The sequence below is a fragment of the Phasianus colchicus genome, chromosome Z (assembly GCF_987193195.1).
Source record: "Phasianus colchicus chromosome Z, bPhaCol1.hap1.1, whole genome shotgun sequence".
Lineage (NCBI taxonomy): Eukaryota > Metazoa > Chordata > Aves > Galliformes > Phasianidae > Phasianus > Phasianus colchicus.
The window spans coordinates 34316749-34330765 of NC_143476.1; the positions used below are offsets into that span (position 1 = coordinate 34316749).

Consider the following 14017-nt stretch of genomic DNA (forward strand, 5'->3'; position numbering starts at 1 on the left):
TCTCAAGCCTTGGAGGATTTCAAGTCCTGGCTGGATAAAGCCCTGAGCATCTTCATCCTCCTCTGCAGCTGCGGTCCCAAAGAGATTCTGTGATAACACTACAATTAGTGCTAGGCATGATAGTTTTAGTAACAGAGTATCTTTATGGATGACTTGAAATGTACTGAAGTTAAGGCCTGTGCCTCATTATAGTAGGATTTAGATATTTATATACTTTAGATAACATTTTTAAAAATGTTTGTACAACTCTACAAACAGAATTATAACTTGAAAATGTGAAATGCCTCATACTAGACATTAAATATTTAAAAATACTGAAAATCTGTCCACTTTCAAAGTGTGCTTTGGACACCTTGAAAGCAGAGGCATTTCCAGAACTTGAGTATTTCAGTGAATTGTACTGATACAACAGTACTTATCTGTCTTTCTTACTCTAGCAGATAAGTGAGTTACAGTTCTTAATGTATGTCACCTGCAATCTTCCTTTCGGGTAGTCATCTCTATTTTTGTAAATAACTAGCAGAGGCTGTCAAGTTCAGCTGAGATAATTTGTAGGTTTGGATCCAAATTCAACTTTTAGATCCCAAATTACTGCCTGTTGTCTGTATTAAGACAATAAGCAATTTAGCTTAGTTAACTAATCAGCAAACCTCACAACCTACTAAATCAACTTTCTCAGCTAGATATCACGAGAGACTTTATTGCAGTCTTAGTAAATAAGATGCAGCTCAGAAGTAGCCTGTTCTCATTGAAAATCTGCATGTTTCTGAAGAAGTCTTTCATAAGAGGCAGTCTGATTTTGTCAGATCTAGGATCTTTCTGTCTCTTTTGTTTACCTACATCTGACTGGTAAAACTACCCTTTAGGAAGAGTTTCTCTGCATGAACATGCATGCATTGAAAAAAGTGAGCATTCTCCTGCCACAACTACGGAGAACCTTTCATGCTGTTACATCTTCAGTGCTGCCACTATGGCTTCTGTTCCAGGGAGCTGCTCCTCCTTCCCCTCAGCTCTCCCCAGCCCAACCCACAATTGTGAAGGCCCCCTCAGCAGGCCTCCTGCAGGGCCTTCTGCAGGAAGGCGAGTTTGGTACTGAGACACTGCTCCTCTTGTCACCCCGACTGCCTGCGCTACTTGGCTGGATGTCCAAAGGAATGGTTTCCTCCACACACCATGCAACTGATGCTAAGTGGAGCAAGCGGGTGCAAGACCACTGTTGAGTGGTCTTGACCAGGAAAGCCTGGTCATCCAGCAGTCTTGGAAGTGATCATGGATGGGCCTGAAGACACAGATTCCGGAATATCGCCAGAGGAGGAGGTGATGTGTGCTGAAGAGGCCCTGCTGTACAATAAACTGTAAGAGAACGAGAAGCAGTATGCCTTGTTCACTGATGGGTCCTGTCGCGCTGTGGGAAAGCATTGGAAGTGGAACGTTGCTGTATGGCTTCCTACAAAACAAAGGTTGCAAAAACTGCTGAAGGAGAAGGTAATTCAAGCAGCTTTGCAGAAGTGAAGGCCATCCAGCTGGCTTTGGATACCACTGGAAGAGAAAACTTAACAGTACTCTACCTCTATTCTGATTTGTGGACAGTGGTGGCAAATGCCCTACAGGGCTGGTTACAGGAACGGAAGCAGAACAACTGGCAGCACAGAGGCAGATCCATCTGGGCCGCTTCACTGTGAAAAGACACTGCTGCCCGGGTAGAGAACACAGCCGTAAAGCTGTACCGCATAGATGCTCACATATCAGTGAAGAATAGTGAAACAACCAACAGGTGAATTGAGCAGCTAGGATTGCAGAGGCTCAGGTAGATCTGAACTGGCAACGTAAGGCTGAATTATTTCTAGCTCAGTGGGGCCACGATACCTCCGGCCATCAAGGAAGAGATACCACATACAGATGGGCTTTGGATTGAAGGCTGAGCTTGACCGTGGACGCTATTGCACAGGTTATCCATGAATGTGAAACGTGTGGTGCAATTAAGCAAGCCAAGGAATAAAGCCTCCTGAAGGACGGTGGCTGAAATAAAAATATGGGGAGGCCCAGCAGCTGGGTTATATCACACTCTCACAAACTCACCATGGCAAGCACGATGTGCTTTTAAGGCTGGACACAACCATGACATGGCTGGAAACCTGTCCCACGCCACGTACCGTTATCCAAGATAGCACCCTGGTCCTGGAAAAGCAAGTCTTGTGGTGACATGGCACCCCAAAAAGAGCTGAGTCAGACAACAGGATTCATTTCTGAAACAACCTCAAACACACATGGACAAAAGAGCGTGGCACTGAGGGAGAGTATATCACACCCCCTACCTTGCACCAACTGATGGGAAAATTGAATGATACAATGAACTGTTTAAAACTACACTGAGAATAATGGGTGCTGGGACATCCAAACATCAGGACTCGCATTTAGCAAAAGCCACCTGGTTAGAAAGCATTCTGGGATATGCCAGTCGAGCTGGCCCTGCCCAGTCAAAGCTGTTAGTATGTAAAAGCAGATAAAGTCCCTGCAATACACGCTGAAAAACTCCTTTTGAGCAGTTTTCTACAGAAGGTGGTTTTGACGTTGAAAAAAGTGCATTTAACGAATACCTTGGAGAGCACAGGCACCAAGGTACTCCAATTTCATTCCAGAAAGAAGAGAATCTCAAACCAGAAGTTTGAAACGCTCTCAGGAGAAACTGACAGATCAAGCAAAATAACTTCAGCACTCCCTGCTGTGATTTGCTTAGCCAAAGAACCACTTGGAAGGAGGAAGAGACTAAAGAGGATTTTGTAGGTATCCCTTTCCCTCCTCCTGTCATATCGGAGGAGTCCTAGCTACCACTCAAGTATCAGGACTTCAGGCTTAAGTGCTCTCTAGTCACTAGCAGAATCTGCTGCCAGAGGAGTACTGTGTCCAGATCCGGAGCCCCCAGTACAAGAAAGACAAGGAGCTGTTGGACAGGGTTCGGAGGAGAGCCACAAAGATGATCAGGGGACTGGAGCACCTCCCCTGTGAAGACAGGCTGAGGGAGCTGGGCTTGTTCAGCCTGGAGAAAGGAAGGCTGCGGGGTGACCCCTCTGCAGCCTTTTAGTATCGAAGGGGAGTCAACTCTTGGAAGAGTTGCCCGTCCCTAGGGGCGTTCACGGCCAGATTGGATGGGGCCCTGGGCAGCATGGTCTGGTATTAAATGGGGAGGTTGGTGGCCCTGCATTTGGCAGGGGGGTTGGAGATTCATGATCCTGGAGGTCCCTTCTAACCTTGGCCATTTTGTGATTCTGTGATTCTGTGAACCTGTGATACAGGCACCGATAGAACCAAGTATCACTGTGCATATCGTCCCCTATCCAGTGGGGCTGCAGAAAGGAAAAAGGGCTCCAGTCTGAAGACCAAACTGGCAAACACGCTCAGAAATGACCAGTGAGAAATGACTAGACTCGATTACAGTAGGCCAGAATGGCACAGCTCAGTTGGAAGGACCTGGAAAGTTGATCAAGTCCAACTGCCTGACCACGAGATGGCGAACAAAAAGCTAAATGAAATTATGAGAGGCGCTCATAGAGGTGCCTTTTGAACACGGGCAGGCGTGGAGCATCAACCAGCTCTAGGAAGCCTACTCCGCTACCTCTTGCACCGATGTACCTAAAACGTTGTGGATAGAAAACACGGAGTGTCACCTCCTAAGTTTTTACCGGGCAGACCCGTGGAATTACCTTCAGTGGCAATTAATGGGGGTGGGACTGGTGCAGCACTGCTGACATGTTTGGCACAGTGGCGGCCCAGTGTGTGAGCCATCCTGGGCGTGGCACCGATGTCACAAAGGCAGTGACTGTCACAGCTTACCTCACTGGGTATAAGAGACCGCTGCAGGGTGCAGCGGGGTCATTCCCCAGTAGGGATGCTGTGGTGCGGGGGCAGAGCTGCGGTTCGACCCCAGGACACAGCAGCGAGCTGTCTGGCCAGGGTTAGGCCAGAGACCAAGGAGAAAGCGCATTGCGTGGGTGGTTCCTGTAGGACCAAGCTGTGTGGGATGGAGGTGCAGAGGGCTAAGGGAGCCTGGCCCGCAGGCCCCCTGCAGCGCCTTCTGCAGGAGGGCGAGTTTGGCCTACTGAGCAATACCCTTGTCTTGGAGAGCAACTTCTTCCAGGTGAGTGGAGCGCCTGGGGTCGGAGGGTAGGGCTGTGGCCTCAGGGGCGGTGAGTGTCCCACGAAGAGGCCAAGGCTAACTGATCCCCATGCATGCAGGTGAACCGCCATGGAGAGGTGCTGAACGTGGCTAAGCGTGCACAGGTAGTGACCATGGGGGTAGCCGAAACTGGCCCTGCCATTGGGGTGCCCAATGTCATCTTAATGGCTGTCCCTGCGGATTCCCCAGCCAAGGAGCTGGAGCTCGCCAGGTATTCTTTGTTCCCATAGTCCGCATCCCCTCCCAGGACGCGTTGCAGCCCAGGAGGCGGAGTGTCCCCTGATGTGGGGTGTTCCCTGGCTCAGGGTGCCCGTCACCTTCACTGGCTACTGACTGGCTTTCCCCACAGGCTGCTGCCGCTGCAGTGCGTAAAGCTGACAGTGTACAGCCGCCTCCAGCACTGCCTGCGGCTCCGCTTCCCCAGCGGCCGCAAGGTGTACTTGCAGCTGTTCCCTGGGCCCAGAGCTGAGGAGCTCTTTCTGCACTGGGCTGTGCTGGTGACCATGCTTCCTGTCCCTGGGGAGCCTTGCGTCCACCTCACACCTGCAGAGGAGCCCGTGCCCAGGGAGGAGGCCTGCTCCGTGGGCGTGACAGAAGCCAAGGTTGAGGCTGAAGTCAAGGTTCCTGCCACGGACCCGTCTATGGGTGAGACGCTGACAACAGGAGAAACAGCAGGGACGGACAAGGCCCCACCTGCTTCCAGCACACCAGAGGTGAGGACTGAGACAGGGGTGAGTCCAACACAGGGAAGAAGGTTCAGACAGGCCGGGAGTCTTGAGTGTCACGCTGCCCTTATTCCCCAGGACGTTCCCCATGAGACTTCTGCAGGCGCCACGAGACATGGAAGCAACATATATCTTAATGGCACCTGCAAACCCCTGGCAACCAGTGCAAGGGAGATGCTAGCTGGAGAGAAGAAGCTCTTCTCTGGTGAGATCCTGTCCCCCAGAGCCTGAATCTTCCTCCTGCAGCCACCCGGCTTCATGCCTGGGGCCAGGCTCCATGCTTTGGGGCCATGCCGCATCCTCTCTACATGTGCTCCTCTACTCTCTGCAGGACGGCTCCTTGGCAGAAAATGGGCGCTATGGAGGAGACGTTACTGAGGTCCCAGGCCTACTCCCATGGCAGGTGCTGCACACTGAGCACAGCCTCTATGGAGTGGGCAAGAAGAGTGTCTTGTTGCGTTTGAGACTCTCAGTCTCTGGAAAGGATTACTAGAGGCCGTGCTCAAGCTCACGCACAATGATGCTCACAGCACTGTGTGCATGCGGTATGTGCCTGTTTGAAGGAAGCAGGTCATGTCCGGGGCCACAGCACTTGCCGATGAGCCTCCAGTGTTGTTGGGAACGTTTTATCCGTCCTGGCAGTCACGGGTACCAGTGGACCACTGCCTGAGACTGGAAAGGACTGTCTCTAATCAACAAGAGGCAGTTGACATCATGGTGGACAATTCCGCATTTGAAAGCACTTCTTTGGAGTCGCTTGCCTTCGAAAGGGAGGGCTGAGGCATGTTTATTGGCTGGACGCTTGGCCTCGGAGCAAATGAAAGGAACTTGATAGAGGAGACTGGGAGATGATACCACCGTGTCCCGTGAAGGCAAAATAGAGGCGTCTTCCTGCTTCCTCTTATCTGCAGGCTTAAATTTGCAAGGCCTGGAAGAGGGAACAAAGGAGTTCCTGCTAAAATCCCAAAGCCAGAAGCTGTTACTCCAAAGGAGCTGGCTCTCAGGCACTTTGGACTATGAGTTTGTTCTGTCCTCGTTAGTCATCATCAACTGAGTAACACAACCTTGGACGACCTACCACTACTGAGAACACATCACAACTGAAGATCAACAGCTGACAACAAGATACTGCTGGATTGAGGAGTAGTGAAAGGCTTTGCTTTGCTGTGTTTATACATCTGTCTGGCTGTCTCTCCATCTTCTCTCTCTTCTTTCATTCTTTCATTCTCTGTAACAGCCATTGCCTAAAATTGTCTTGCCTGTAACACGCACTACTCGTAATCAGCCAGTTAGCCAATTTTACCTCCAAGCAGTCGTTGAGAAAACTCTCAATAAAGTGATGTATATTATTCCTCTCGGTCTTGGATGGCTCCATTACGGTAGCAACCCCTTGCTGACTCGGGGAGGCGCGACTCAGGATTCACCTCCCTTGAAACCTACTGAGCGGGATGAGACAGTTCCCTGCAGCCCGCGGGCAGCGCGCGGAGCAGATCTCCCCGTGCGGCCACGGAGCAGCTCCCGGTGCCGCAGCGGATGCGGCCCGGGGGAGGCACGGCATGCGGATACCGCCGGGCCGGAGCCGCGGCCCGGGGAGAGCCGCCCGCGGTGCGGCGGGAGGGCCGGGCGAGCTGCCGCCCCTGGGGACCGCGCTGCAGCGGGGCCCGAAGGGGGGGCCCCGCGTATGGAGCCGCGCTGGGGCAGTGCTTGGGGAGCTGCAGCCTGTGGGAAGTCCACGCGGGATCCGGTCAGGAACGACGGCGTCCGTAGGAGGGAACCACGTGGCGCGGGGGCAGCGAGTGACCGTGGGTGGCAGAGATGAGGCCTTATGAACTGACCACAACCCTCCCTCCTCATTCCCCTATTCCCCTATGCTGCTTGGAGGGAGGGGGTAGGAGAATTTGGACTGGGGATGAGGCATTTGTAGTTTGCTTTTAGTTTCTCACGATTCCAGCCCACTTATCAGTGCTTGTTGCTCTCATTTTAAGGCCAGCTTCAAGCAGTACTCACTGCTGTGAATACAAGTAATGCTGATGAGACCCAAGACCTTTGGAACAATAAAAGTGATTTTTATCTTTTTAGTTCTAGTACATGGAGTTCTGCACAGGGGGCCTTCTGTCTGTATTAGGCATGGTTCTGAGCTGCTATGTATCTATGACTTGGTCAGGCATCTGCAATTCCAGGATAACAATCCGAGAGGTTGTGCTGTCTCAAGCCTTGGAGGATTTCAAGTCCTGGCTGGATAAAGCCCTGAGCATCTTCATCCTCCTCTGCAGCTGCGGTCCCAAAGAGATTCTGTGATAACACTACAATTAGTGCTAGGCATGATAGTTTTAGTAACAGAGTATCTTTATGGATGACTTGAAATGTACTGAAGTTAAGGCCTGTGCCTCATTATAGTAGGATTTAGATATTTATATACTTTAGATAACATTTTTAAAAATGTTTGTACAACTCTACAAACAGAATTATAACTTGAAAATGTGAAATGCCTCATACTAGACATTAAATATTTAAAAATACTGAAAATCTGTCCACTTTCAAAGTGTGCTTTGGACACCTTGAAAGCAGAGGCATTTCCAGAACTTGAGTATTTCAGTGAATTGTACTGATACAACAGTACTTATCTGTCTTTCTTACTCTAGCAGATAAGTGAGTTACAGTTCTTAATGTATGTCACCTGCAATCTTCCTTTCGGGTAGTCATCTCTATTTTTGTAAATAACTAGCAGAGGCTGTCAAGTTCAGCTGAGATAATTTGTAGGTTTGGATCCAAATTCAACTTTTAGATCCCAAATTACTGCCTGTTGTCTGTATTAAGACAATAAGCAATTTAGCTTAGTTAACTAATCAGCAAACCTCACAACCTACTAAATCAACTTTCTCAGCTAGATATCACGAGAGACTTTATTGCAGTCTTAGTAAATAAGATGCAGCTCAGAAGTAGCCTGTTCTCATTGAAAATCTGCATGTTTCTGAAGAAGTCTTTCATAAGAGGCAGTCTGATTTTGTCAGATCTAGGATCTTTCTGTCTCTTTTGTTTACCTACATCTGACTGGTAAAACTACCCTTTAGGAAGAGTTTCTCTGCATGAACATGCATGCATTGAAAAAAGTGAGCATTCTCCTGCCACAACTACGGAGAACCTTTCATGCTGTTACATCTTCAGTGCTGCCACTATGGCTTCTGTTCCAGGGAGCTGCTCCTCCTTCCCCTCAGCTCTCCCCAGCCCAACCCACAATTGTGAAGGCCCCCTCAGCAGGCCTCCTGCAGGGCCTTCTGCAGGAAGGCGAGTTTGGTACTGAGACACTGCTCCTCTTGTCACCCCGACTGCCTGCGCTACTTGGCTGGATGTCCAAAGGAATGGTTTCCTCCACACACCATGCAACTGATGCTAAGTGGAGCAAGCGGGTGCAAGACCACTGTTGAGTGGTCTTGACCAGGAAAGCCTGGTCATCCAGCAGTCTTGGAAGTGATCATGGATGGGCCTGAAGACACAGATTCCGGAATATCGCCAGAGGAGGAGGTGATGTGTGCTGAAGAGGCCCTGCTGTACAATAAACTGTAAGAGAACGAGAAGCAGTATGCCTTGTTCACTGATGGGTCCTGTCGCGCTGTGGGAAAGCATTGGAAGTGGAACGTTGCTGTATGGCTTCCTACAAAACAAAGGTTGCAAAAACTGCTGAAGGAGAAGGTAATTCAAGCAGCTTTGCAGAAGTGAAGGCCATCCAGCTGGCTTTGGATACCACTGGAAGAGAAAACTTAACAGTACTCTACCTCTATTCTGATTTGTGGACAGTGGTGGCAAATGCCCTACAGGGCTGGTTACAGGAACGGAAGCAGAACAACTGGCAGCACAGAGGCAGATCCATCTGGGCCGCTTCACTGTGAAAAGACACTGCTGCCCGGGTAGAGAACACAGCCGTAAAGCTGTACCGCATAGATGCTCACATATCAGTGAAGAATAGTGAAACAACCAACAGGTGAATTGAGCAGCTAGGATTGCAGAGGCTCAGGTAGATCTGAACTGGCAACGTAAGGCTGAATTATTTCTAGCTCAGTGGGGCCACGATACCTCCGGCCATCAAGGAAGAGATACCACATACAGATGGGCTTTGGATTGAAGGCTGAGCTTGACCGTGGACGCTATTGCACAGGTTATCCATGAATGTGAAACGTGTGGTGCAATTAAGCAAGCCAAGGAATAAAGCCTCCTGAAGGACGGTGGCTGAAATAAAAATATGGGGAGGCCCAGCAGCTGGGTTATATCACACTCTCACAAACTCACCATGGCAAGCACGATGTGCTTTTAAGGCTGGACACAACCATGACATGGCTGGAAACCTGTCCCACGCCACGTACCGTTATCCAAGATAGCACCCTGGTCCTGGAAAAGCAAGTCTTGTGGTGACATGGCACCCCAAAAAGAGCTGAGTCAGACAACAGGATTCATTTCTGAAACAACCTCAAACACACATGGACAAAAGAGCGTGGCACTGAGGGAGAGTATATCACACCCCCTACCTTGCACCAACTGATGGGAAAATTGAATGATACAATGAACTGTTTAAAACTACACTGAGAATAATGGGTGCTGGGACATCCAAACATCAGGACTCGCATTTAGCAAAAGCCACCTGGTTAGAAAGCATTCTGGGATATGCCAGTCGAGCTGGCCCTGCCCAGTCAAAGCTGTTAGTATGTAAAAGCAGATAAAGTCCCTGCAATACACGCTGAAAAACTCCTTTTGAGCAGTTTTCTACAGAAGGTGGTTTTGACGTTGAAAAAAGTGCATTTAACGAATACCTTGGAGAGCACAGGCACCAAGGTACTCCAATTTCATTCCAGAAAGAAGAGAATCTCAAACCAGAAGTTTGAAACGCTCTCAGGAGAAACTGACAGATCAAGCAAAATAACTTCAGCACTCCCTGCTGTGATTTGCTTAGCCAAAGAACCACTTGGAAGGAGGAAGAGACTAAAGAGGATTTTGTAGGTATCCCTTTCCCTCCTCCTGTCATATCGGAGGAGTCCTAGCTACCACTCAAGTATCAGGACTTCAGGCTTAAGTGCTCTCTAGTCACTAGCAGAATCTGCTGCCAGAGGAGTACTGTGTCCAGATCCGGAGCCCCCAGTACAAGAAAGACAAGGAGCTGTTGGACAGGGTTCGGAGGAGAGCCACAAAGATGATCAGGGGACTGGAGCACCTCCCCTGTGAAGACAGGCTGAGGGAGCTGGGCTTGTTCAGCCTGGAGAAAGGAAGGCTGCGGGGTGACCCCTCTGCAGCCTTTTAGTATCGAAGGGGAGTCAACTCTTGGAAGAGTTGCCCGTCCCTAGGGGCGTTCACGGCCAGATTGGATGGGGCCCTGGGCAGCATGGTCTGGTATTAAATGGGGAGGTTGGTGGCCCTGCATTTGGCAGGGGGGTTGGAGATTCATGATCCTGGAGGTCCCTTCTAACCTTGGCCATTTTGTGATTCTGTGATTCTGTGAACCTGTGATACAGGCACCGATAGAACCAAGTATCACTGTGCATATCGTCCCCTATCCAGTGGGGCTGCAGAAAGGAAAAAGGGCTCCAGTCTGAAGACCAAACTGGCAAACACGCTCAGAAATGACCAGTGAGAAATGACTAGACTCGATTACAGTAGGCCAGAATGGCACAGCTCAGTTGGAAGGACCTGGAAAGTTGATCAAGTCCAACTGCCTGACCACGAGATGGCGAACAAAAAGCTAAATGAAATTATGAGAGGCGCTCATAGAGGTGCCTTTTGAACACGGGCAGGCGTGGAGCATCAACCAGCTCTAGGAAGCCTACTCCGCTACCTCTTGCACCGATGTACCTAAAACGTTGTGGATAGAAAACACGGAGTGTCACCTCCTAAGTTTTTACCGGGCAGACCCGTGGAATTACCTTCAGTGGCAATTAATGGGGGTGGGACTGGTGCAGCACTGCTGACATGTTTGGCACAGTGGCGGCCCAGTGTGTGAGCCATCCTGGGCGTGGCACCGATGTCACAAAGGCAGTGACTGTCACAGCTTACCTCACTGGGTATAAGAGACCGCTGCAGGGTGCAGCGGGGTCATTCCCCAGTAGGGATGCTGTGGTGCGGGGGCAGAGCTGCGGTTCGACCCCAGGACACAGCAGCGAGCTGTCTGGCCAGGGTTAGGCCAGAGACCAAGGAGAAAGCGCATTGCGTGGGTGGTTCCTGTAGGACCAAGCTGTGTGGGATGGAGGTGCAGAGGGCTAAGGGAGCCTGGCCCGCAGGCCCCCTGCAGCGCCTTCTGCAGGAGGGCGAGTTTGGCCTACTGAGCAATACCCTTGTCTTGGAGAGCAACTTCTTCCAGGTGAGTGGAGCGCCTGGGGTCGGAGGGTAGGGCTGTGGCCTCAGGGGCGGTGAGTGTCCCACGAAGAGGCCAAGGCTAACTGATCCCCATGCATGCAGGTGAACCGCCATGGAGAGGTGCTGAACGTGGCTAAGCGTGCACAGGTAGTGACCATGGGGGTAGCCGAAACTGGCCCTGCCATTGGGGTGCCCAATGTCATCTTAATGGCTGTCCCTGCGGATTCCCCAGCCAAGGAGCTGGAGCTCGCCAGGTATTCTTTGTTCCCATAGTCCGCATCCCCTCCCAGGACGCGTTGCAGCCCAGGAGGCGGAGTGTCCCCTGATGTGGGGTGTTCCCTGGCTCAGGGTGCCCGTCACCTTCACTGGCTACTGACTGGCTTTCCCCACAGGCTGCTGCCGCTGCAGTGCGTAAAGCTGACAGTGTACAGCCGCCTCCAGCACTGCCTGCGGCTCCGCTTCCCCAGCGGCCGCAAGGTGTACTTGCAGCTGTTCCCTGGGCCCAGAGCTGAGGAGCTCTTTCTGCACTGGGCTGTGCTGGTGACCATGCTTCCTGTCCCTGGGGAGCCTTGCGTCCACCTCACACCTGCAGAGGAGCCCGTGCCCAGGGAGGAGGCCTGCTCCGTGGGCGTGACAGAAGCCAAGGTTGAGGCTGAAGTCAAGGTTCCTGCCACGGACCCGTCTATGGGTGAGACGCTGACAACAGGAGAAACAGCAGGGACGGACAAGGCCCCACCTGCTTCCAGCACACCAGAGGTGAGGACTGAGACAGGGGTGAGTCCAACACAGGGAAGAAGGTTCAGACAGGCCGGGAGTCTTGAGTGTCACGCTGCCCTTATTCCCCAGGACGTTCCCCATGAGACTTCTGCAGGCGCCACGAGACATGGAAGCAACATATATCTTAATGGCACCTGCAAACCCCTGGCAACCAGTGCAAGGGAGATGCTAGCTGGAGAGAAGAAGCTCTTCTCTGGTGAGATCCTGTCCCCCAGAGCCTGAATCTTCCTCCTGCAGCCACCCGGCTTCATGCCTGGGGCCAGGCTCCATGCTTTGGGGCCATGCCGCATCCTCTCTACATGTGCTCCTCTACTCTCTGCAGGACGGCTCCTTGGCAGAAAATGGGCGCTATGGAGGAGACGTTACTGAGGTCCCAGGCCTACTCCCATGGCAGGTGCTGCACACTGAGCACAGCCTCTATGGAGTGGGCAAGAAGAGTGTCTTGTTGCGTTTGAGACTCTCAGTCTCTGGAAAGGATTACTAGAGGCCGTGCTCAAGCTCACGCACAATGATGCTCACAGCACTGTGTGCATGCGGTATGTGCCTGTTTGAAGGAAGCAGGTCATGTCCGGGGCCACAGCACTTGCCGATGAGCCTCCAGTGTTGTTGGGAACGTTTTATCCGTCCTGGCAGTCACGGGTACCAGTGGACCACTGCCTGAGACTGGAAAGGACTGTCTCTAATCAACAAGAGGCAGTTGACATCATGGTGGACAATTCCGCATTTGAAAGCACTTCTTTGGAGTCGCTTGCCTTCGAAAGGGAGGGCTGAGGCATGTTTATTGGCTGGACGCTTGGCCTCGGAGCAAATGAAAGGAACTTGATAGAGGAGACTGGGAGATGATACCACCGTGTCCCGTGAAGGCAAAATAGAGGCGTCTTCCTGCTTCCTCTTATCTGCAGGCTTAAATTTGCAAGGCCTGGAAGAGGGAACAAAGGAGTTCCTGCTAAAATCCCAAAGCCAGAAGCTGTTACTCCAAAGGAGCTGGCTCTCAGGCACTTTGGACTATGAGTTTGTTCTGTCCTCGTTAGTCATCATCAACTGAGTAACACAACCTTGGACGACCTACCACTACTGAGAACACATCACAACTGAAGATCAACAGCTGACAACAAGATACTGCTGGATTGAGGAGTAGTGAAAGGCTTTGCTTTGCTGTGTTTATACATCTGTCTGGCTGTCTCTCCATCTTCTCTCTCTTCTTTCATTCTTTCATTCTCTGTAACAGCCATTGCCTAAAATTGTCTTGCCTGTAACACGCACTACTCGTAATCAGCCAGTTAGCCAATTTTACCTCCAAGCAGTCGTTGAGAAAACTCTCAATAAAGTGATGTATATTATTCCTCTCGGTCTTGGATGGCTCCATTACAGTAGCAACCCCTTGCTGACTCGGGGAGGCGCGACTCAGGATTCACCTCCCTTGAAACCTACTGAGCGGGATGAGACAGTTCCCTGCAGCCCGCGGGCAGCGCGCGGAGCAGATCTCCCCGTGCGGCCACGGAGCAGCTCCCGGTGCCGCAGCGGATGCGGCCCGGGGGAGGCACGGCATGCGGATACCGCCGGGCCGGAGCCGCGGCCCGGGGAGAGCCGCCCGCGGTGCGGCGGGAGGGCCGGGCGAGCTGCCGCCCCTGGGGACCGCGCTGCAGCGGGGCCCGAAGGGGGGGCCCCGCGTATGGAGCCGCGCTGGGGCAGTGCTTGGGGAGCTGCAGCCTGTGGGAAGTCCACGCGGGATCCGGTCAGGAACGACGGCGTCCGTAGGAGGGAACCACGTGGCGCGGGGGCAGCGAGTGACCGTGGGTGGCAGAGATGAGGCCTTATGAACTGACCACAACCCTCCCTCCTCATTCCCCTATTCCCCTATGCTGCTTGGAGGGAGGGGGTAGGAGAATTTGGACTGGGGATGAGGCATTTGTAGTTTGCTTTTAGTTTCTCACGATTCCAGCCCACTTATCAGTGCTTGTTGCTCTCATTTTAAGGCCAGCTTCAAGCAGTACTCACTGCTGTG

The 14017-nt window shown here is 51.8% G+C and overlaps 2 protein-coding genes across 4 annotated transcripts; both read left to right on the forward strand.

Moving 5' to 3' along the window:
- The first annotated feature begins 2380 nt into the window (after positions 1 to 2380).
- On the forward strand, positions 2381 to 6248 carry LOC149912822 (uncharacterized). Of its 2 annotated transcripts, XM_090131965.1 has the most exons (5): positions 2381 to 4135; positions 4234 to 4385; positions 4524 to 4887; positions 4978 to 5104; positions 5231 to 6248. In XM_090131965.1, exons 1-5 carry the CDS (start codon positions 3887 to 3889, stop codon positions 5275 to 5277), a joined length of 939 nt encoding a protein of 312 aa, XP_089988091.1. In that variant the 5' UTR covers positions 2381 to 3886; the 3' UTR covers positions 5278 to 6248. The 2 variants fall into 2 exon arrangements, with proteins under 2 accessions (XP_089988091.1, XP_089988090.1); XM_090131964.1 differs by having other exon boundaries at positions 4524 to 5104.
- A 3236-nt stretch (positions 6249 to 9484) lies between these two features.
- Positions 9485 to 13582, forward strand: LOC149912823 (uncharacterized). Of its 2 annotated transcripts, XM_090130737.1 has the most exons (5): positions 9485 to 11239; positions 11338 to 11489; positions 11628 to 11991; positions 12082 to 12208; positions 12335 to 13581. In XM_090130737.1, exons 1-5 carry the CDS (start codon positions 10991 to 10993, stop codon positions 12379 to 12381), a joined length of 939 nt encoding a protein of 312 aa, XP_089986863.1. In that variant the 5' UTR covers positions 9485 to 10990; the 3' UTR covers positions 12382 to 13581. The 2 variants fall into 2 exon arrangements, with proteins under 2 accessions (XP_089986863.1, XP_089986862.1); XM_090130736.1 differs by having other exon boundaries at positions 11628 to 12208; positions 12335 to 13582.
- The last annotated feature ends 435 nt before the right edge of the window (positions 13583 to 14017 follow it).

Bases quoted from the DNA above. Each gene is read 5' to 3' on its own strand.
- LOC149912822 (XM_090131964.1), top strand. From the start codon at position 3,887: ATGCTGTGGTGCGGGGGCAGAGCTGCGGTTCGACCCCAGGACACAGCA. The intron at 4,136-4,233 runs GTGAGTGGAGCG...CCATGCATGCAG, and splicing joins TGGAGAGCAACTTCTTCCAG to GTGAACCGCCATGGAGAGGT. The intron at 4,386-4,523 runs GTATTCTTTGTT...CTTTCCCCACAG, and splicing joins AAGGAGCTGGAGCTCGCCAG to GCTGCTGCCGCTGCAGTGCG.
- LOC149912823 (XM_090130736.1), top strand. From the start codon at position 10,991: ATGCTGTGGTGCGGGGGCAGAGCTGCGGTTCGACCCCAGGACACAGCA. The intron at 11,240-11,337 runs GTGAGTGGAGCG...CCATGCATGCAG, and splicing joins TGGAGAGCAACTTCTTCCAG to GTGAACCGCCATGGAGAGGT. The intron at 11,490-11,627 runs GTATTCTTTGTT...CTTTCCCCACAG, and splicing joins AAGGAGCTGGAGCTCGCCAG to GCTGCTGCCGCTGCAGTGCG.